Source organism: Styela clava, chromosome 14 (assembly GCF_964204865.1).
Source record: "Styela clava chromosome 14, kaStyClav1.hap1.2, whole genome shotgun sequence".
NCBI lineage: Eukaryota > Metazoa > Chordata > Ascidiacea > Stolidobranchia > Styelidae > Styela > Styela clava.
In genome coordinates this window covers 1559284-1583401 of record NC_135263.1, presented here as the reverse complement: position 1 = coordinate 1583401, position 24118 = coordinate 1559284, and the positions used below count along the sequence as shown (strand labels likewise).

Sequence of the window (24118 nt, the reverse complement as noted above, 5' to 3'; positions counted from 1 at the left end):
TACTTTTTTTAATTTATATTGAAATATCAATTTGAAAATATCTGTATTCCGATATTTTCAAATTAAATTTTTCTCATGATCGCGAAAGATGTACAGTTAGAATTATGTAGCTGTTCATTGAACCCTATCGCCAGAGGACAAAAGTTCATTTGTTGCAAAATTTTCAGTTGAGTTAGCGAAGAACTTCGGAGTTTTCTGGCTTCCGAGCGATGGTTTTCGTCAGGAATTTCTTACTTCAACAACTAAAAGAAAGACCAAATTTGAAGAACGTGAAAAATCCGAGGAATTATCGGTTAATCGCCGCGTTTGTAGTATTTCTTGGAGCAGCTTTTGGACCGATCTACATTTACCCGCTGTATAATTCGAAAGCTTATCGTAAGTTGAGTTTTGCCAGTACTGTTAGGCTATGTCTTTTATTTCGACTAGATTTATTGACTCATGCCTGCTTGTTTTTTAATTAAGGCTTGCATATGCCGATATGGCATAGTTTTTGAAGCTAAAATTTGGTTTCCAAGATGTCCTGAAGTTTGGTTAAATATAGCAAGGTCGTCTGGCACGATGGCAGGAGGATGATGCTGTGCTTTTCATAACTTAATCAATTGCAGCTTGAATCTGTCGTCATGTGACCAAGGATACGTGTTTTTGCTAAAAACTGTCGAATCCTTGGTGAAATTATTTTCTTTCGGCGATTCTGATTAAATATTTTCGAGGAATCCAATGGTGACGTTTTTTTTCGGTATGGAGGCCCAGACTGTCTCGTAAAGGAGGGTTTTGCTATTTTTGGGGGGGCTATTTTTGGAATCGGAGAACTGTGCCGTACTGTATGGTCGCAACGCTCCCCTCCGTCTATACCGAATAACTTTATGTATTATTTATTGTTGTAATGCTTGTTTTCTGGTTGACCAAACAATAAATCTCTCTATCTCTGTTTTAGAGGAAATCCAAGAAAAAGGGAGAGCAGGAATCAGCCAAGAAGATATCCAGCCTGGTGGTATGAGAGTTTGGTCAGACCCATTTGCACCATTGCCAGATAAAGACCAGAAGAAAGGAGAGTAAATAAGAGGAGTGCCAGCACAGGAGCCTAAAGTCTAAATCAAGAAATAACTGTTGCAATATACAAAATTATATTGCAAAGTAGTCATAATAACCTTTTTAATAGTCACTTCCCTTATTCAAAGCTGTATATTACAGCTACCACTGTATTTATAATATTTCTATTTTGAACTTTCAAGTTTTTCATAAACCTTCAATTTCTAGTGATTGCAGCGTCATCAAATTCCTATATAATTTATAATTCCTGTTTATCCTGTGACCACTCGTAACATTATTGTTCTTTGGAAAGAGCTCAATAATCTTTAAGTTGTTACATTTAGCCTTTCTTTAAAGAAATTCTCATAAAATAAAAACAAAGTAGCATCTAAAATGGTGCCAAGTTTGAAACAGTCAGCCACCCAAGATGGGTCGCCAATTAAAGCTGCGTTCCCTGAAATTGTTTCATTTGTGTTTATATTCATATTTTTAGTGTTTTCTTTGGTAACTGAAAACCCTATTTTTTCTCTTGTGGAGAGCCCTCTTATAGTGATCAATATTTTTATGGTCTTAAATAGTTTATTACAAATCACCCTCTTTTTGGTGGTTTACCCCACTTTAAACCCCCAAATTGGGATGCGTGATTACCCCATGTCGAAGAAAAAAAACAGCTTCCAGCAAATTTTAAAATTTATTGTAAAATCGGCTATTTTGTTTGCTGGTTTTTGGGCAGTTGCTCATTTTTTTGCTGTAATTTTTGGGGCCCCTCTGTTGGAAAATGCTGAAAAAACTTCGATATGGGCAGGGTTAGTTTCATCCCTAATCGTGGTGCCCGGGGTTTGCATACTCGGCCCAAAGCCCCGGAAATGGATTGCCCTTTTCAATTTAATGAATTTTGATTCTTCACAAAAGCGGACCCTATTTTACTGCACAATATGTACCATCATCGGCAGTTGGTCATCAGCTATAGTAATCCCACTTGACTGGGACAGACCCTGGCAATTGTGGCCGACCCCTGGGGTTGTTGGGGCAATGCTGGGGTACTGTGTGGGGTTACTAATCGGTGGGGCTAAAATTGTGAAAGATATTAAGTTCTCAAAAGTCCATTGAATTTGTAATATTTTTGTAATTTAAGATTTTTTGCATTTTATTGCTTTCTGCTGTCTCGGTTTTGATATTTATTAGGCGTAAAACTGTAGATCGTGGTAAAATTATACCAGACTCATAACTGGCTGGAGAATATTTTTTAACTCCGCAGACCGCAGCCCTAGTGTAGTGATGGATAATTCTTCTTATGTTGTGTTTGATGTGCATGCATGCTAGAGCGGATAAAACCAAATATAGTAGTAGTCTTACAATAGTTCGTTTTTGCATCATTGCAGGGGTTTCTTTGCCTGACCATCATATGCTGAACAATATTTTCAAAATCAAAAGTTTACTATACGGAATCTAACCATTTTAGAGTGTATATGAATATTGGTCTATTTATAATCAATTTGAAATATAAATATTTTGGGCATCCCCAATTTTCAATTGTCAGACAAAACTTGAAGTAATGTGCCGTGCTGAATTCAAAGTTTGATAATTGTACTTGGTATTGTATACTTTCTTTGTTTTTATTTTCCTTGTATTCATTCAGAAAACTTAAAACATGAAGTTCTGTGATTAATAGATATGAGCTGGGTCATTGGTCTAAGCGACTTTTAACTGGGCCGAAACTTGAAATAATGTGCTGTGCTGCATTCAAAGTTGGATATTGGTACTTGGCATTGTTCAATTGCTTTTTCTTTGTTTTTATTTCCTGACGTTCATTCAGAAAACTTAAAACATGATAGTGTTGTGATTATTTTGATCAGAAACAGGTTGTATATCTTCCGAGAGGAAAACAATTAGAAAGGTTTTGATGGTGAGCCAAGGTTTTGATATCAACAGAGAGTCCGGGCACTGCAGCAGGGTTTTCGCAAGTTTAACATTCAAATCAGGGACTGTATTATTATATGTATACCATTGAAACAAAGTATCTACACAATAGTAGCAATTTTCAATTAGATCAGGGTGGTCCAAACCCAGGCCCGCCACATTATCTGTGGCCCGCGTCGCATTCGGAGAGGAATCTAAAATCGCATTTCGTGTTGTTTTGTCATAAAATTAACCAAAAAATCTTTTGACATATTGTTGCATCACTAATGTCACTAAATTGACTAGTGTTATGGCTTGCTTAGGCAACGAGCGAAGTACTTGGCATTATTGTGGGCCACGAACAATGCAAAAGCAATTTTGTGGCCAGCAGAGCTGCCAATCTTTGACCACCCTGAATTAAATATCGAACCATGGATGGGGGGTCTCTGTTCGATAACCAGAATGTGCACTTAACTTTATTGTTTTAAACTTTGCATGTTATTCAAGACTTGACTAAAGTAAACAGACAAGCGGACATAGAAGTATATTATTTACTGTTTTCATAATTGCATACCGGATGAGTGGGCATGTGGTTAGCTATGTTCCACATCCACACACAGCGACTGATCCTAAGGAAGTAGGCCTACCAAATTTACCTCAGTACGGTAGACCAACAGGCCAGTGACATCAACATAATATCACCACTGAGGGTCCCACACCCCCAGAATTCGGAGCTACAAAAAAAATAATCTAACCGTAACCACTACTAGTTTCAGAAGCAAGAATGTCCTCATGAAGTATAGTGAGAAAAACAACAAATTGTTAACCTTTTATCGAGGACAGTCCTTAAACAGACCGTAAAGCAGAAATGACAACGAAAAGGTAATGTAACCTTTGCTTCAACGTCCTATGGTTGAGAATTACAGCTGAAAAGGGAACAACACAGACCAACATTTGCTTTCCACTATCTTAACATGATTAAGAACAACTTTTGAGAACTGTTTCGTCCAATATATACACTGTAGTGGGAACAGTGACAAAGACAACATTTCCTATTTATCCTTCTTGTTTTTCTCAAACCCCAACCCTGTCAAGAGACTGACAATCCCTTTCCGATCCCATCTGAACAAAAAAACCAAACAACTTTTCAAATTCATAATTTACTCTTCTGAATCAACATTTACTGTGTTAAGACCCTTGAATGTTGCGACAGGAACGTAAGTAACCAATGTATATAATTTATTCACTGAATCTTCGTCCTCGTTTCGTTTCCGTGCGAGACGGACTCTGATTCTGTACGGAACATTTCTGTAAATAAAGATATGCATGAGTAAATGTTAAGTTCAGGAATAATTCTGAGGCACCGAAAACGACGAAATATTCAACGCAGCGACAAGAGCAATAAAAACATTGTTTATCTTTATCCATGTGAGCGACTTTTCGAGCATAAACTGTCATATAAGGATTTTATGCTTGATGGGAGAAAATCCGAGTGTTGACAAGGGCTACATTAGATGGCTTGGTGTCGGGTTGTGGCCTGCGGCCTGCTTACGTCACACCACTGAAATAGTAATTTTGATTTCAAACTCTCATATCACAGTTTTGAGTCCCACTTCCGCAAAACTGCAGCCAGGCTGATGTTTCATGATTTGGGTACTCCCAAAGTATGTGAACCAAGATGGCAGACACCGAAACGTTGTATTTGAAAAATTGGAATAAAATTATGGCTTAACCTTGCTGGTACACATACTACGTTCCGTTGTCAGCCATCTTGGTTCACATACTTTCAATGATTGTGCTTAAAAACCTCAATCGCTATGAAGCTGGAGACACAGTTCAAAAATACTGACCATCGTGATTTCAATTAAACCAAGTCTTGATCAAAATACTAGTACTATGGCTTGTATGAGGATTCTATAGCAATACAGTATAGGAGACTGCATTGCCTCAAACTCCCTCATGTACTTTAGCAAAGACACAGGAGGAGAGATTTGCTGGGTTTAAAGAACAAACTCTCTGCTGACGACTTTGCAAAAAAATGAATTCTCAAAAACAGGGCAAAAACTAAACTAGAATATCGGTTAGAAACCGAAGACTTATCGATCGAAGGTTAGGGGATCCCCCAAAACAGTGGTCTTACTCCATCGGTTACAAACCGAAGACTTATTGATCAAAGGTTAGGGGATCCCCCAAAACAGTGGTCTTACTCCATAGTGACAACTCGCTAATTATAAGACATAATCCATCCAAAATCACTAGGCTTCCGATCCGAGCTATGATAAATGCACAGATTCAACCTCGCTTCCGTGAGATATCGCATGCATCTAACACACAGACATACACACAAACAGACATACAAATACCTATCAACATACTTACCGATCTTAAGATCGATAAGTAACAAATCAACTATAATAGCGCATGATTGCCACCAGGTATATTCATATCGATAATAAATAAAGCACACATGGTGTTGGCAGAATGATATGGTAAGCACAATATTCTATATATATATATATATAAGGAAAAAGAAAGAAAAAATTATCACCATATCATGCCCTGATGAAGTTTTTCTGAATAGAAATTCAAAACATCGACAAATTAAAATCGTTTTGCTAACACCGGTTGTGCTTTATTTATAATCGAAATCAACTATAAGTCCAAGACAGATAAAGTTCACTTTATCACAGCGGAAATGATTTTGATGATTCATATTTTTATAATTAGACCTTTGATAGTGATAAACATTGTACTCCATTAACTTCTGAAAGCCATAGAAATTAGGGCAAAATAATATTTCAACATTTTAAAATTCTAAACTCTTAAGAATTTTCTACACTGCACACTTCAAACGAATTCAGTGAATTTGAAATAGAAGACAAATTGCTCAAAGCATGGCCACACACAAAAAGTAAGAGGCTCATCTCTGAGCAATGTTGCAGGCGCGACAAACGCCGAGAACTCTGCGCACTCACTCGAAAATAAAACTCTTGAGCAATATTACAGACAAAACTGAAATGCCAGAAGTGAAGAGTATTCACTTCTGGGCAGAATTAAATGCAACCACAAAAATCCCATAAGCTACATACACTCGCTTCCAGTTGACATAAACTCCTCAGAGTAAAATTATAGTCCACAATATAAAATATATATACAATATAATATGGTAGTGGTGCATCACACAACAGTAGAACCGCTAAACTAAAAGCAGTTCTAGTCAACATCATGGGAACAAATTTGTTCTAAATGAGGCCTACAGGTTTAAAAATTCACCCTTTACCTGACACCTTGTGCCCACACAGCTTTGTTCAATCTGGTGTCGATTCTGACATCCTCTGTTCCCATCATCTTGTGAGCAAATTTACGGATTTCCTTGATGGCACGGGGAGCGCGCTTTTTGAATCCCCTGACAAGATTAAAACAAAATTGATTATTTGATTCATGGATTTGGTCTCTTACACTGGATAGGATTCTGGAGCGGAAAAGCTGGCAGGACGGCATATATGATGAACCACGGCAATTCGTCTAGTTACCAGATCATGTCGGGTATGGGATTAGTTAGTTATTTGTTTTCGGAAGCATGGACTTGATGGTGGAGGAAGCCGTAACCTTATTCCTAAGTTCAGAAATTTACAATTTGGATTATAATGAATTTTGAATGTATTCGAATATTCCATTCATTTTGGACATGCCTGGTCAGGCTCAACCTAAAACTTTGCAAAATTTACCAAATTTTTAAATGCTGCAGAAATGCACATAAATTCGCCATCAAGAAAAGGGCACTTCGTTTCGTATGCTGGCTTTTCAGTATCATTTTTTATAGTTTGCATGATTACCTAACATTTTTAACTTTTGGATGGGGTTTAGCCCTGAAAACAGTGCGAAACAGAAATGAACAGTAAGCGATGGAAAAATTGAGTGTTTCGCACATTTTGCTCTGTTCGGCAAAAAACGCTGTTTTCTAGTAATTATCAAAACCAAAATTAGACATTAAATGAGTACCTGTTTATTTTGATTTGACCGATAAACAACACATATAAAAAAAAAACACATATAAAAAAAAACACTTGGTAAAATCAAAAAAACTGGCAAATGGAATAAACAACTTACATTCCATGAATCCTCTTATGCATATGAATCGTATATTCCCTCGTTACGACATCTTTCATCGCCCCACCAGAACGCTTCTTGTCTTTTTTCGCCACCATCTACAAAATTGAAATAACCATAATAATAATGGCATCGAGCAGTATATGATCGTTGGCATCCGAATCTCTGTACAACAGCAATACAAAATGACAGAATTACATGTATAATAAAAATTTTGTTGCAATTTTTCCAGAAAATAACAAACATGAAACGATGAACACACAGAAGATTAGGAAATTGAAATAACGGCGCGGCGGTGTGGCTCAACGGGCTAAGCGTTAGGAATACGCTCGCCACCGCACCTCTAATTACTCTGTGTGGGTTCGCAGGTTCGAATCCCATGCAGGGATGGTTATGTGCGAGAGGATTGCTGGACTCCTCGCCGTCGTTGGGTGGTTCACGAAACCGCTGGTCGGTTACGGCTTCCTCCACCACCAAGTCCATGCTTCCGAAAACAAACAATACAGTAAAAAAACTAATCCCATACCCGACTTGGAAAGGTAACCGGACGAGAGGCCGTGGTTCGCCATATGGATAAGCCGTCTTATCGGCTTTCTTCTCCCCCGGGATAAATATGTAAATCCTATCCTATCCTAACTGGCAACACCCTTCAAAAAGGTTTCAAGCATATAGAAGTATTCTCATAAAACAATAAATGCATGGTTACAGGTAATAATATAACTTATAGGAACCTTCTGATTATTATGCCAATTGCTTTTGAAGTAAACCACATACTCAATTGAGCTGTGACCTCAATTTTCCCACAGCAAATGCAGAAAATACTACACAAGAAACTCTTTCGGTATACGCCACTTAAAGATAAAATCATCGTATCATATACGGCTTTTAGGACTAAATTAGAAACGACAACTTAAAATAAGAGTTATGAATTTTCCATAATTATCAAAATATCAATGAAAAACTTCACTATTGTTTAGATCAGGACAGATTAAAATTGGGAGTAAATCGAACACTTACCTTGATTGGCAGGACGTTCCCGAAAAGACCGAATCGACAACCTCGATCCAAAAGCAGCATCAAAGCTAGGGTCAAAGGTCGTAACCTGTGTTTCTAAAACACTTATCAAATTTTCGCTATGAAGAAATGGAGGTTTTGTCTAAAATGTTTAAATTAGTTTAATCTTGAAATTATTTATTATTTTAATTTCATAATCGAGCAAAACTTCAGAAACTAATCGTTTTAGAATTTTAAATTCACAGTTGAATGAGCTCGTCATGTGATTAAGTTGAGGGGAATACCCTGAAATAGTCGTCCATTTTCTCTTTAAGCTGTCGCTGTTTCTTGTGCTTATTTCAGAGATAGTTTTTATATTTATACCGGTACCGACAGAAAGAAAAGTCGATAGAACGGCTTATTTATATAGCGCACTATGGCTTTTCGTCCTAGGTCGTATCGTTGCCCCCCAGTCATATACCGAAAACTATTTTTTTGATATTTGTTTATGTGTGCATAAATTGATTTCTTGGTTTGACAAAATGAAATAAACTCTTTCTCTCTATTAACTGCCCATCTCGGGTATGTGATTAGTTAGCCAGTTCAGCAGTTGTTCGTTTCCTGGTTTCAGTAGGTATGTTACAAAAAAATTAAAGTTCATCCGATTTAAATAAAAACTGCACCAGTGGACCAGACTGGATTCCATGGCAGGCCAGTCTGGATTTCATGGCCTTTTTGAACGAGAAATCGGGCGTGCAATCAGAAATTCCCGCGTGCAAATAAGAATTCCTGGCGTGCAATTATAGCTCACGACGTGCAAAACAACTGCACTCGCGTGCAACTGACTTTGACATCAGATACCTCTCAATACATCCGCGTAAAATTACCGGTATCGGATAAAAAATACGTTGAATCAGAGAAAAAATGGACGTTTGACCTTTGACCGCAAACATTATTTCTACAGTTTGTCGCTAATTTTGAGAGTGTTTGTGCGACTTCGGATACCGATACTGTTCAGTACATCCGCGTGAAATTATTGGATAAAAAATACGTTGAACCAGAGCAAAATGGACATACTTTGTCATTAATTTTGGTAGTGTTTTTACGTAGAATTAATAGATAAAAAATACGTCAAATTAGAGCAAAATGGACGTTTGACCTTTGACCCCAAACATTATTTTCATACTTTGTCACTAATTTTGGGAGTGTTTGAGCAACTTTAGATACCGGTACTGTTCAGTACATTCGTGTAAAATTATTGTATGAAAAATACGCTGAATCAGAGCCGTACTTGGCCATTGGTGCGGAGGCGATCTTTTCGTCCATAACTATTCTCACGGGATTCCTATTTCCAACATTCAACACGATATGGACCTTTCCCCGAGCATCGACTTCCTTGTTTACTTCGTGACATTGGCCAATCAGCAAGATGCAAAAAAGGACGTAACAATGAGAGGAATTTTTCGCGGGTCAAAGGTTGGGGAAAGGTCCATGGTCTTTTTGCTTCGCAATATTTCGATCGGACCAAATCTTGCAAGCTGGTATTTGTCGACAATTGTGGAGTTATAATATTTTGGCATCTTTATATTACTGGATTATTGATTTTAAAACCATTTAAACCGAAATTTTCGGCGTGCAAAATTGATTTCGCTCGCGTGCATTTTTGCGGAGCGCTAGCGCCCTCGGGCGTGCACCTGCCATGGAATCCAGTCTGGATGGCAGGTGCACGCCCGAGGGCGCTAGCGCTCCGCAAAAATGCACGCGAGCGAAATCAATTTTGGACGCCGAAAATTTGCAATTGCTCACCAATGTAAATCGGTTTAAATGGTACCGGTATCCAAAGTCGCACAAACACTCTCAAAATTAGCGACAAACTGTAGAAATAATGTTTGGGGTCAAAGGTCAAAAGTCCATTTTTTCTCTGATTCAACGTATTTTTTATCCGATACCGGTAATTTTACGCGGATGTATTGAGAGGTATCTGATGTCAAAGTCAGTTGCACCCGAGCGCAGTTGTTTTGCACGTCGTGAGCTATAATTGCACGCCAGGAATTCTTATTTGCACGCGGGAATTTCTGATTGCACGCCCGATTTCTCGTTCAAAAAGGCCATGAAATCCAGACTGGCCAGTGGATAGATCTAAGTGAAAATAAGAAAACAATATCATGTTTGCGAAAAACGGTCAAGAATTACCGGAGATATCGGCATTTAAGTACCGCCCGATAGGCCAATTTTTTCCATAAGGATTGTATTGCGCCGACTCAAAAACTGTGACCGCAGGAATGTCAGACTGATAAACAACAGAATGTATCTCGGCTATTTTTGAAGGTAATCGAAATAAATTAGAAACGAAAAGTTATTGTGAATAAAAGAACCTAATGCAAAAAAGTTTACAAATTCTTTTCAACGAAATTAGCTGCTTTCCAATTAATTATGTAAGAGAAAGTCTCTGAACTTTACATAACCACTGGTCGGCAACGACTTTCCCACTACGCAAGTTCCCGCCTACGCTGCAATTAACTGATTCAGCGTTTTTCATATCCGACCTTAATGAACGATTTATTATCATTTAATATTCCTTAACTCGTAAGATATTTACCGCGCTTAGTGAAACGCTAAACGAGAGAAATCGCTGCGAGGGAAAATGTCGGCATTCAATCGATGATGCGCGTTGACTGACGCGTGCTAAGATCATACTTCTCGTGCCTTGAATTAATTTGTACCGTTTCGTAAACGTATGCGAATTGACTTTTTTAATAAGAACTTTAATGAATATGAAAAAAGAACACATATCAATCACTAATCTTTCGATGTGCGTCACATCTAAGAAAAATTGGGATTATTTTAGAATGCATATAACTGTATAATGTCGCAGTAAGAGTAGTACATGAAAATTTTGAGTATCTTAGAAAGTTTGGCTGCACACTATCACAACATATTCAGATGTTGGTTCAAAAAAGTATGGATTATTGAGACATTACATAAATACTAAAATGCTTTCAAGTTTGTGTGCAATAAGATTTGAGTAGGCTTGACAGTTTAGGGGTCGCCTGTAACTTCGCTCAGAACTCAATCTTCTTTATTTCCGAGTGAGTATATGTGCTGACATGATATTTTTTGACCAAATTTCTTAAAAACTACAACTCAGAATACTGACTTTACATTAAAAAGATTTCTTGCCCTTACCAGAACTTTTGTTAGTTATAAACAACAATTCAAAATGGTAGAAAGAGAGCAAATGTACAGCATTCCAGTAATCCCGTTCGATTTACGACGGAATGAAACGATCATGCAGTTTGCGGACTCATTAGATTATCTCTCTGGAGTTTCAGATGACGTTTTTGCAAGAGTGAACAACAGAGTCGCGGATAACAAAAAGAAACTTGATGCTTTGATGGACAGAATTAAAACCGCTGAAGCGCGAATCGAAAAAGTTCGGGGAAGTAACCGAGCGACGCAGGTTTTTTCTAGTTCGAAATACCCAGCGTCCGAAGAACGAGAGAGATATATTTCAATGTTCAAAGATATGCAAAGCTCGTTAAAGGAAGTCAAACAGAATTATCGAAAAATAAAAACAAGGCATTTAGCATTTGAGGACGAAAATTTAAAAAACAAGATGCAAATTTACAATCTCCCTCGACCGAGAACCAAATCGGCTCCATACGTCGATCAAAGTGGGGAGGGACTTGGGGGATTACCCTCAAATATTGCATCCCTGAGTTCGCTATTACTGTTCAACTCATCCGAGAACCCGTATAAGAAATATACCATTTTCGATCCTCTCGGTTTTACGACGAAAACCAAAACTGGTCTAGATGAAGAGAAAGCAGATGACAGTAGGCTCGGGGACGCACCAATGTCAATCAGCAATAGAGAACAAATGGAACGCCACGTTGCAGAGAATTATTTTTACGTTCCAGATTTGGGGGATGTACCAGAAATCGACGTTCCGATGGATTTGCCTGATTTACCTGGCGTTGCGGATTTAACGTTCAGTTCGGACGTGAGCGAGAGTATTGCTCCCTCGTTACTCGCAATTAGTAACTTACCAGATTTACCAGGTGTCGGAGATGCGTTACCTGATGTTCCAGATAGTGGCAGTAAAGAGGAAACTCCGCCTCCTCCCCCACCTCCAAGTTCAAATCCGCCACCCCCACCTCCTCCCCCGTCTGTTCCAAACACATCAGCGCCACCTGCTGGAGTCCCGCCTCCTCCCCCGCCCCCTCCACCACCACCCCCCTCTGCTCCGAGCGCAGTTCCGCAATCTGTTGCTACTCCTGATGGTGGGCGCTCTAATTTACTCGACTCGATTCGCAAAGCTGGCGGTGTCGGAAAAGTGAAACTGAAGAGTAGCAAAGACCGAAAGCTCGCCAAAAAGAAAGAAAAAGAAGCGAAAGCTGCTGCGAGCTCGTCAGGCGGTGGCGATATGATGTCTGATCTAGCAAGCCGTCTCGCTATGAGACGAAAAGGGATTTCGGGAGCTAAGGGTGCGGAACGGCCTGCCTCAGCCAATGATAATAATAGTAACCTTGGAGGCGGTTCGGCGATGGAGAAAATATCTGCGATGATTCCAGCGCCGACGCAAAGTCAAACGACGGACGCAGGCGATGATGATGACTGGAATTAGATAATTTTTATTTGAAGGGAGGATTTAATCCAAAAATTTTTTTTTTAAAACTATCAAAATTTGTGTTTTTGGAGAAAAAATGAGTATTAATATAACATTTTCAAAATGAGTTCACTAAAATCACTAAAAATAATGAAGCTTGAATATAGATTTTTTGGTGCTCCCGAAGTATGCGAACCAAGATGGCGGACATCGGAACGTAACAGGTTAGGGTTAGGCGATAATTTTTTTCCAATTTTCCTTATTTTAGTCCTATTATCAGTTTGAAGACTAGCCAAGAGCCTCCCGTAGTATTTATACATAAAATTATGGCCTAACCCTAACCTAGTACACATATTACATTCCGATGTCCGCCATCTTGGTTTGCATACTTCGGGAGCCCCGATTTTTTAAATGGAAATGGTAAATTTAAAAAATTTGTATCTTTCAACCAATGCAAAAATGTGAGATTCGAGTAAATCACCACGCCACGTTTTTAAAATCAAATTGCTAATTACTCAGTTGGGGTAGAAATGATTTTAATTCCCAGCGCAATCTGCATTTCTAACACTTACTGGATAATTGCTAATTTTCTTATTTTGAGAGGTGGCGAGGCTTTGTATAAAACAGGGGTGGCCAACCTGTTTTCAGCCGCGATCGACTAAAATCTTCAAAATAGCTCACGATCGACTGATCGGTAATGAGGTCATACACAAAAACAAATGAGTGCTGAATATGCAGATAACTGCACAAATGCATACGAAAAATTACATCGCTGCCAATAAGTTTGGCTGTGTGGGCGCATTTTTAATGAAATCGCCACACAAAAACTGGGTCTAGAGTGGCAATTTTTTAGGGTACCGGTATGTTATTAAATTCACTCAACATCAGACACAATCGACTTCTCACCCCTGGTATAAAAGATCCAAAAATGTTTACGGCGAGATGCTATATAAAAACTGTTTTGGGAAAATCATTGAATAAGAATATAAAAATCAATAAAAATTTGGATACTGTATTAAAATTTTTGACTGAATCACCAATAATTGTGCAAGTTTTGTAGTATAAATTTAAGTATATAGAATATTTTATTTTAAACATTCAAATCACTATTTATTTGTGTGCCATGGAAGAGACCAATTTCAGACATTTATTAGCGATAATTGAAGTTGAAATTTTCCATAGAAATTCAAAAATATATTTAGATGAACAAGGTTTTTTTTATTAACAGTATTAGAGAACGCTTGGTTAGATCATACAGTGGGAGTGTTTTCAGAATCGCATGCTTTTTGTCTTAAGTCTTTCTGCGATATATCTAAATTTGAGATTCATTTTGTACAACTCTTAGAACTCTCAAATTCAAAACTGTAGAATTCAATTTTTTTTGTCTGTGATGTCACAGCAATCAATTAAGGATAAAACGAGAATATCGGTCGGAGACCAAAGACTTATCGATGGAAACTGCAGTTTCAATTCATGACTCTATAGTGACACCGCATGTCCCATCACTAATCAATTATTAACTTGCTAATTATACGACATAATTCATCCAAAATCAATGGGCTTCTGGTCCGAGATATGATAAATGCACATGCAAAATTAGGAGCAGATTCAACCTCGCCTTTGTAAGATATCGCGTGCATCTAACAGACAAACAAATACCTATCAACATACTTACCGATCTAAAGATCGGTAAGTAATAATTCAATGCCAAGATAGTGCTCTATTTCCCAAGCATACCTAGATTTCTTTTCTTTCCATTACTGTATATTATATTGTGCAATATATGTTATATCAACATTATTTTATTCTTTGCTAATATGAACCAAGATAGATTCTGATATTTATAATGATGCATTTGTTGCCAGGAATATCTAAAATTGATTTGAAATTATTTATAATGGATATTTTAAATTCTTGATTTCAGTGGTTTTTCACTTTGTAGCAAGGTTTTCACTGAAAAGTCATTCAGTGTTAGTATAGTATTTTGGTGGTCGAAAATTTTTTATTTCAACAGCAATTTCAAGTCTCAGAAATATAAAAACCACTGGCAGGAAAAGTTGCAACTGGCCACTGATATGCTCTGAGCCATACAATTAGAATTTTATTTATGACCGACTCGACTCACTGCACTGGTTCTCAACCAGTGGGCCATGGCCCACTGCCGGGCCACAAACATTTTAAAAATCACGAGAGTTATTAATAAATTAGTTAATTACAAAACTTTGATTGTAGAAGCAATGAATGATAATCCTGTACTAAGCTACTAAATGGTAATTTAAATTTTGGAAATCGAAGTGTCTAATTCTGCATAAAGAATTTTTTGTATTCTTGTAGTATTTTCCTTGCATGAGAAAGTTAATGAGGCACAGAACATTTTGGGCAACCCAAGTGGGCCACGAGATAAAGAAGGTTAAGAACCACTAGACTAGAGATATCCGCATATTGTGGTGGTTCTTCTATTATTATCTGCTCTCGTTCCTACTACTTTTCAACAGCTTTAATTTCCATTTGATTTTTTTTTCTTAATTATTTATTAAATATCAGTCTTGATTTTGTATTGTTATTAAATTACATTGATTCTAGAATGATTGATTTTATTTTCAGTATTGTGGACAAGATTGTCTAACGATTAGAGCAGGGGTTCCCAAGCTTTTTTCAGGACGACCCCAAAGACAACTTTCAAGTGTCCAGTGCGACCCCAGGTCAATATATATATTTTTCATGGAACTTTAGAGCTTCTTTCACTGGACTTTTGAGTTTGGTCATGTGGTGGTATAAAGTAAAATAAGCTAAAACCCAACAGTGATGTCACAATAAATACCTACATTTTCAATAACAAAAGCATAGAGTGATGCCTATGGCCCTGTTTTACATTAAGCCATGGTACAAACTGCTAAATTTAACATGGTTTGTCAAATCTTAGATGAGTTGTACATCCATCCTCTACCATAAATCAGCGACCCCATGACCTGGTTGCGACCATACCTACTTATCACTCCGACCCAATTTGGGGTCACCACCCCTGGTTTGGGAACCCCTGGATTAGAGCATTAACTATGTGGGCACTCACCATCCAGGTCTGTGGACGGGAATTTTAAGGGGGGGTTCTGAATTTTCTAGTTGCTAAGTTAGACGGGAACAGCTGGCGGGTAGGGCTGGGCATTTCGAATCGAATATTCGTGTGTGGCTCAACGGGCTAAGCGTTAGGAAAACGCTCGCCACCGCACCTCTAATTACTCTGCGTGGGTTCGCAGGTTCGAATCCCACGCAGGGATGGTTATGTGCGAGAGGATTGCTGGACTCCTCGCCGTTGTTGGGTGGTTCACGTAACCGCTGGTCGATTACGGCTTCCTCCACCACCAAGTCCATGCTTCCGAAAACAAACTATATAACCAATCCCATACCGGACTTGGAATGGTAACCGGACGAGAGGCTGTGGTTCGCCATATGGATAAGCCGTCTTATCGGCTTTCCTCTCCCCCGGGATAAATATGTAAATCCTATCCTATTTGAATCGAATAGTAAATTATTCGAATCGGTTCAGAGCAAAATTTCGAATCGCCGCCATCTTGTTTTTTCCTTCCTCCAATGGTCGAGGTAAATTTCTCAAGTTTTAGCCATATTTTATCAACACAATTCTGACATATGACTCTTTTCTGAAGCAAGGTATTGATGAAATCGTGTTTTTATTGTTTGTGAACGCTCAGCAATCTGTCTGAGTGATGTATTTTATGTTTCCAGTAATTTATGTATCTGGAGGACCCAATACAATAAGAAAGTTACATACAATCTCCTAAGTATTCGAGATTCGATTCGAAAAAATTATTCGATTCGATTCTGAAAATATCAGGTATTCGAAAATGCCCAGCCCTACAAGCGGGTCCATGGGTTATCAAGATTTTTTGCAGGTTATGAACGTTAAGCTACGAAAAATGACTATGTATGGTACAGAAAAATTTTTTTTTTTACATTTCAGAAGGGAGGTTCTGACACTTGACCCCGACTCTATCGCTATTTTCAAATAGGGGGGTTTCGAAAATGTATTATACCAAAAAATGCTTTTTTTCACATTTCAAAAAAGGGGGTTTCGACCCTCAAACCTGGCTCTATCGCCAATGTCTCATCAAAACAAGACTCTTAGAAACTCAACTATTTTAAATAGCAGGTTACGCATATTGTGCATCAGTGGCGTGCCTAGGGTATGGCAGCCTTGACTCGCCGAACAGGCGCTATTTGGACGGGGGCAAAAAGTGGGGTGCCGTTTGGATGAAAGGCCAATTAGTGTTGATTGTAAAATGCTTTATTGATTATTTGGAAATAAAACTATTAAGTAACTCAATTCAATAACTAATCTTAACGGTTGTCATACAATGATCGATGGGGCACATTCTAAAATTTTGCCATGGCGCTATTTAGCCTGTGGTAGGCAATGTTGGACCAATAAGATTCCTATTCTTACAAAATAGCAGCTTTCTATTAAAACAGTATATGAAAGAGCGTAGCCCCTTTGGCTACACCCATGAGTATATGTGTTAAAATCAATTTCTGCTTGTTCACAGCCTTGTTAAGAGCAGAAGTGGCTTGATAGTTATGGATAGGATGACATTTACATATTTATCTCGGGAGAGGAGGAATTTGATAGGATGGCTTTGATTATATTGCGAAACATGGCCTCTCGTCTGGTTACCAGTCCATATCCGGTATGAACTATGGGGTTAGTTAGACAGTTATTGGACACGTAGTGGACATGACGATCGTTTCAATATTATGTTGTTATTTGACACAGAATAACACACCTAGTGGAAATATTAAATAACCGCTTTTCTCTTCGAATACTGGACCAATTGCTTTGAAATTTTCAGTGGTTGAAGATAAAATTTTTCCCCAGAAGGCTATTACTTTTATTCATTTTAAATATACCTGTTAGCTCTGTGAGATTTGTTTTTGTTTGCTATGACGTCATTAAACGTTCTGTGTCTGTACTGCTTCGCTTGGTGTGAATATATTCGTAGGCTGTGATCTGACGGTACGGTAAACCGTACTGTACTGCGAACAGACGTGTCCATATATTTGGGCGTAGTTCTCTTATTTGTTTTCAGATTCATGAACGACCACCCTATATGTCTACTGGAATAAGTCTATGTATCTTGAGCAATTGATTGGTTCACGTCAACAACCAGGACAGGAAGCGCGGCAATGTCATTGACTCTCAACCCTTGACCCCAGAAAACGTGGACGTATCGAAATAAATTTATACTCATTTTCTCGATCCTCGACCACGGAAAAATTCTCCCTATACTTTGCTATTGCAAAACTTTTGATCCTTATTTTGAAAGAGTTGATGCTGGTTTACATGTTTAATTTGTATTGAAACTATCTGGCCTCTTGCAGGTAGGCTACTGACTGATAACTGACTAAAACTGACAAAAACCACTAAAACGAAGCAATGCGCACAACGATGCTTGGATATCTGTCTGGGCGAGAGAAATGTCTGATTGTCAATGTTGGGTTTACAATTATGCAGGCTAAAATGATCATTTTCAAATCGTATTTAGACTGTGAATGCTTGTTCCATAATGGGTTTTGAAATTTCCTAAAATGATATTCGTTCATTTTTTATTCAGGTTTATAATTCTTGTCCCAAATATTTATCGTTTGAATGGGTAAAAAATTAAATACGATAGAAGAAATGACTTTTTCTAAATTTGAAAAACCCTACCCCTTTTAACCCTATAACTAATCGAACAGTTTTTAACATGCCTTTATATTTCGATGAAGCCACGACAATATCGATATATAGTATACATATGCTAATTTATCTTCGCAACAACGAACCTAATAATTATTGGACACGTTTAGTAGACATAACGATCGTTTTTGGTGGGTGGGCACGTATTTATACGTTTTTTAACTTTATTGGACACGAAGTGGACATAACGATCGTTTCAAAATTTTGTTGTTATTGTTATTTGTCTCCGTCTCCATTTTTAAAAAATCGCTTTTCTCTTCGAATACTGGACCAATTGCTTTGAAATTTTTAGTGGTTAAAGATGAAATTTTTCTCCAGAAGGCTATTACTTTTATTTATTTCAAATATTTCTGTTAGCTCTGTCAGATTTGTTTTTGTTTGCTATGACGTCACCGAACGTTCTGCGGGCATCGGACGCCATTTTGTGTCCTACTGTACTGCTTCGCTTGGTGTGAATATATTTGTAGACGGTGATCTGACGGCACGGTAAACCGTACTTTACTGCGAACAGACGTGTCCATATATTTGGGCGTAGCTCTCTTGTTATATATAATATTATTTCTGATCTATTTTTTTATTGTAGATCCGATTATTTCAAATATCAGGGATGTTTTATTCGTGAGCGATGTCTTACCACTTTTCGCGACTACAAACGGGTAATATGACGTCGTATTTCTGGTGCCATGAAGTTTTAATACAGTTTGAGTTTGTTTTTATATTCAATTTAATATCAAATTTACTTAGGTGATTAGCGTACGTATCTTACCTCCAATAAAAATATTGTTTTTTACGCAATTTGAAATGTTATTCATGATGTCATATCACATTTTAAACGTAACCGTGAAATATGTATTATGACGCCTTATGAATTATTGTGACGTCATTTTTAAAGAAGGGCCGCCTCACAAATGGCATAGCCTAGCCCTAGGGCAGGGGTGGGCAACCTTTTTCTGCTCGCGTGTCAAAATCGGCTAAATTTAACCCTTTCCGTGCGGTGGGCACGTATACGTACCACGACAAAAGTCGCTAGATTGCGGCGGGTACGTTGATGTACTCCACAGTTTTATTTAGCAATCGGTCGCAAACTGTTGGTCTAGTTTTTCCGCGTTTTAGTTTATTGATAAGAAGTCTTCTTCGAGATTAACATAAGCGACGGTAAATCTCGCTTTCGTTTACGACGGGAATTTTATTTGCGGAGGAACGAGGGAGTGTTTTTGAAATTTATGCAAATTTCGGTGTTTTTGGGTGGTAATAGAAGACATATTATCCCTTCCATCTACCAAAGTGTTTTGAGTTAGATCACGAAATTGCTACAGCAATAGTATGCTATTGTTTGCCAACCACGAAGCGGTAACAGTAAAGGATTTAGCAAATATTTCTATTTTTTATCACGGTTTGAAGTTTCAACTCCCAAGAAAAAAAATGCCTTTTTTCTATCCGGTTTGTGACTCAGACCACCACTTTTGAAAAAACTTTTTTTTTTAATCGCCAATTGGAAGCTATTTATATAAGCTTTCCAACGAGCCGTCAATGGGCAGCAGAGAATCATTAGTTTTTCGTTAGTCGATCGAATAGTTGTGGGGGTACAAATGCATAAAATCGGCGTAGCAAATACGATTATTTAATAAAAATCGCATGGAAAGGGTTAAGGGAAAAAAAACACTCCCTCGTTCCTCCGCAAATAAAATTCCCGTCGTAAACGAAAGCGAGATTTACCGTCGCTTATGTTAATCTCGAAGAAGACTTCTTATCAATAAACTAAAACTAATACTTATCAATAAACTAAAACGCGGAAAAACTAGACCAACAGTTTGCGACCGATTGCTAAATAAAACTGTGGAGTACATCAACGTACCCGCCGCAATCTAGCGACTTTTGTCGTGGTACGTATACGTGCCCACCGCACGGAAAGGGTTAAATTTAGCCGATTTTATAGTAGTTGAATAGGGGTACAAATGCATAAAATCGGCGTAGCAAATACGATTATTTAATAAAAATCGCATGGAAAGGGTTAACGGAAAAAAAACATGCTTTGTTACTTTCAAAGCAAAAATACAATATATATTTCTGCTGCTGCATTACCGCTGACATCGATTTTACAACAGGTTTATATTTAGTAACTTTAGGCAGTCCGGAACTCTCGGTTTCTATCTGAAGGGGGATTCTCGTAGTAGAGTTAATGTGTTCAAGGGGTCTGTGCTAGAGCTAAGATCTGGAGTTCGGGTCGGGTCGGGCCTCTATATTGTTAATCATTACGTTCGGGTCGGGCTTATATATCGCTGGATTTTTTATAAGTAAATATATGTTTATTAGAAACTATTTTTCAGAGTGGTTCCGATTTCATAAATATTAAATTTCGAAATTTAAAGTTTCGTAGTTCTTTGGATGTTGATGCTTATTCATTGCTTTTTAACGGCATACCTCGTTTAATTTAATGTGCCGCACAAGTGGAGTGCATTTGACACGTTTTTGAATGTCTCTTGATGATAATATGTGTGTCGCTAGGGAATTTCTTAGTTTGCCCAATAAAACCTTTAGCTACCCTCCATCCATTTGCCCCGCATTGTCAAATGAATGTGCAGATTATAGAGCTCACAAAAGAAGAAATATGTCCCAGCATTCCCCTATACTGTACTAACCTCTTGCAATGACAATTCGAAAAACTCCTGAATAAAATATGAAATTTCGGGTCTGCTAATCCAGTTAATCAGTCGGGCTCGGGTCGGGTCGGGTTTATTACCCACGGGCCGGAGTCGGGTCGGGCTGGAATTTTTTAGCCCGATCTTACCTCTAGTCTGTGCGACATGTGTTATGAGTTTTATGGACGTTTAAACATTTCGGAACTTGGTCAAGTTTTCGGCGGATGGCATTGTTTCCGGCGCGTGATCTCCGACCTGGAAGAGATAAATCCCGGAATTCTCTTCAAAATAAACCCGGGATCGGGATTATCTGATATCGTCGTCATTAATGTTGTTGTACGTCATAATTTTGATCCATGTATTTCGTCCGTTTTACGAGAGACAGTGATCGACGCTTGAACATTTATTCTGGTTTCGGTAGGTACCGATAGTGCTAACTGACTAGCAGAGCCTTCCTTATTTACCGTTACTTGTTAAAACCACTGGTCACTAACAGTAAAAAACATAAGCTTATAATCAACCGAGTGGCTGAAATGTTTTCTCTCTTGGATATGACGTAAAATTAAAACTTCTAAATTCTTTAAAACTTCTCAAATCTAGTTTTTCAAAACACACGAAATTCACACAAGACAGACCAAAACACTTTTTGCAACTAAACAGTGTTTATTTCGATTAAACAGAACTTAAAAACTCACACAAATTTAGAGAAAAATTAGAAAATCAAATAAAAAATGCAGGTAGTATACAGTATGCTATCAATGAGGTTTCTGCGACACCATCTGTTTATCCTTCCATGTTTTTTTCGTTTGTGGATTCCCCCAAGCACCCACTCCTCACCGCATACATATTTCAAAAGTGGATTGTATACTGGTGCAGATGATTAATGATAGCAAAATATCTACCACACCCTAAATTTTGAAACAACCCACCCGAAATGTTGAGGGAACATAATGTGCAAGGAAGTTGTAGAAACAGTAAAGTAAAGACTACTACTCTGGGTAATTCAAGAATCTCACAGTATTTATGTAAATCTCGAATGTTTTGAGCATGCAATGCTAATATATATAGTACTTTGTACTGATATTTACATAAAAAATTTGCACCGATCAAAGTCAGGCGCGCTCACTCAGAAGCTCCCTCGGGGCGAAGTGAAAAGATGTACTAAGATTGAATATTTATAGTGCAGAATTACCCAGCACTACGACAGTACAGCACATGTATACTAGACTCTAATATACATGTGCTGTACTACCACAGTGAGCATCTAAGCAAATGAGTTTCTTGCATTTAATCAGTAGTGAGATTCAGTCGGTTCTCGCCGGTTCTATAGAATCGTCTCACGGAATTTTATGAGATCAGCGAACCGGTTAGCATTACTGGTTACTGTCAATGACTTTTTGTAACAGAAACGGCTGAAAAATATGACTTTTGTGATAGAACCGGCTGACAAAAAATTTGCTTCCCACCACTGCATATAATGCGAGAGCGACTTGATGTTACATATATATGTATAAAAAAAAAATTCGTAAAGCAAAGTTGTACGCGCTGACTCAGAAGTGAAGAAAATTGTTCTCTTAGATAAGTCACGAGTACCAAAGGCTCCTGAGGTAGGCCTACTGAGATTTATAGCAATGAATAGCACAGTACAAATGGTCAGAAGGTCTTAGAATAAACTATTAAAAATTTTGTTGACGAATGGGGAGCACCACAGTGAATATAGTATATCGATAAAGAAGTATATTGATTGGTATGGCAGCGAAATGTTTAGATAAATGGATGTTTCCCAGAGCTTCGATTCCTTTGTTTGGTTACGTAACATTGGTCAGTCAACAAGATGGTGACGTAACATTGGCCAGTCAACAAGATGGTGACGTAACATTTAAAATTTTGTCGGCCACTCGGATAGATTAGCAGGTACGGTGATGAGCATTAGCTCGTTTTCGCGGTTTTGCAAGCCATTGTCAGTTTTTGGTTGTATTTGTAAAATTTGGGTATAAATCAAATAACTCAATGATCATTTAGTTTTCTGAATACTTTAGTTCAGTAATCGAATAATGGTCATGAATCTACGATAGACTATGCTAAAATTTTCAACCGGTACGTTCTTATGAGAATTGATTGAATATTTTGAATTGTAATAATGGTTTGAAAAATGCAAACCAGGTTGGGAGCGTCTACTCGCAAAAACAGTCTCAAAATAAGCATCGGAAATTTTGTAATTGTAAAGTATAGAAATAGTTTTTTTGGACTCGATAGTTGGGGAAACCTTCATTGAATCGCCATTTATTAAAGGCCACGCATCATGGCCTGGCTGTACAGTTTTGTTTTGTTCAGCTTCTACTAAAATAATCTGAAGCATGTACTTGAATGTTTTTTTAAGTTTTTTCACTGTACACGGACGCCGGTACTTAGCGATCATTAAAAATTCAGATTCTGTGAATTGAATAACCTATAACCCATGACCTCAAAGTTCAAATTTCCATTACGTCATCATCCTTCAACTTCAGTTCTGTTGTTGATGGGTCAGTGGTGCTGCTGTAGGCAATTTTTGCGTAGTCCAATTTCTCGATACCATTTTCATCGTGACGTAACACGCGTTTGCGGCAGCATAGTCGTGCCAGTGGTGACACTTGATCTTTTCCAAATGCCTCGCCTTCCTCCAGCGTCTCAGGTAGCTTGATTCCAATAACTTCCGGTAATAGCAAAGCGAGAAAGCCTGTAATTAAGAATAATTCAGATTATTTTAACCCCGTATGCGGATAAAATCCTGATTAAGGACGAAAAACAAACAAAACCCAGATATAATTAACTCTATAACCCTTTTATAAACAACGTGTAAGGTTACTTCTGCTTCCAAAATGACTTATAGCAGCCCACTGATGTAAGGGATATGTGAAAGGCTACTTTTGTTTGGAAGGAACCGGCGGCGTGACGCATTGTGCCAAGCATTAGGAATACGCTCGCATCCGCATCTCTGATTACCCTGCGTGGGTTTGCAGATTCGAATGCGGGGATAATCATGTGCGAGAGGATTGTTGGACTCCTCGCTGTAGGGTGGTTCACGTAACCGCATGTCGGTTACGGCTTTCT

At 38.1% G+C, this 24118-nt stretch overlaps 4 protein-coding genes across 4 annotated transcripts in view; 2 read left to right on the top strand and 2 right to left on the bottom strand.

The window, feature by feature from the left end:
* The first annotated feature begins 138 nt into the window (after positions 1-138).
* LOC120326196 (small integral membrane protein 20-like) lies at positions 139-1823 on the top strand. Its single transcript, XM_039392480.2, has 2 exons — positions 139-375; positions 935-1823. The coding sequence occupies exons 1-2, from the start codon at positions 210-212 to the stop codon at positions 1054-1056; spliced, it is 288 nt and encodes a 95-aa protein (XP_039248414.2). The 5' UTR covers positions 139-209; the 3' UTR covers positions 1057-1823.
* A 2249-nt stretch (positions 1824-4072) lies between these two features.
* LOC120340786 (large ribosomal subunit protein eL31-like) lies at positions 4073-8130 on the bottom strand. Its single transcript, XM_039409147.2, has 4 exons — positions 8056-8130; positions 7039-7136; positions 6209-6334; positions 4073-4236 (listed from the first exon to the last, which is right to left on the bottom strand). Exons 1-4 carry the CDS (start codon positions 8113-8115, stop codon positions 4089-4091), a joined length of 432 nt encoding a protein of 143 aa, XP_039265081.2. The 5' UTR covers positions 8116-8130; the 3' UTR covers positions 4073-4088.
* Positions 8131-11194: 3064 nt separating this feature from the next.
* Positions 11195-15056, top strand: LOC120341515 (WASH complex subunit 1-like). Its single transcript, XM_078119892.1, has one exon. The coding sequence runs from the start codon at positions 11252-11254 to the stop codon at positions 12656-12658; it is 1407 nt and encodes a 468-aa protein (XP_077976018.1). The 5' UTR covers positions 11195-11251; the 3' UTR covers positions 12659-15056.
* A 6615-nt stretch (positions 15057-21671) lies between these two features.
* LOC120341414 (organic cation transporter protein-like) overlaps positions 21672-24118 on the bottom strand; it is a 29660-nt gene continuing 27213 nt past the window's right edge. Inside the window, exon 12 of the mRNA XM_078120009.1 lies at positions 21672-23744. Coding sequence (XP_077976135.1) covers positions 23500-23744 — 245 coding nt within the window. The 3' untranslated portion in view covers positions 21672-23499. The remainder of the gene's footprint in view (positions 23745-24118) is intronic.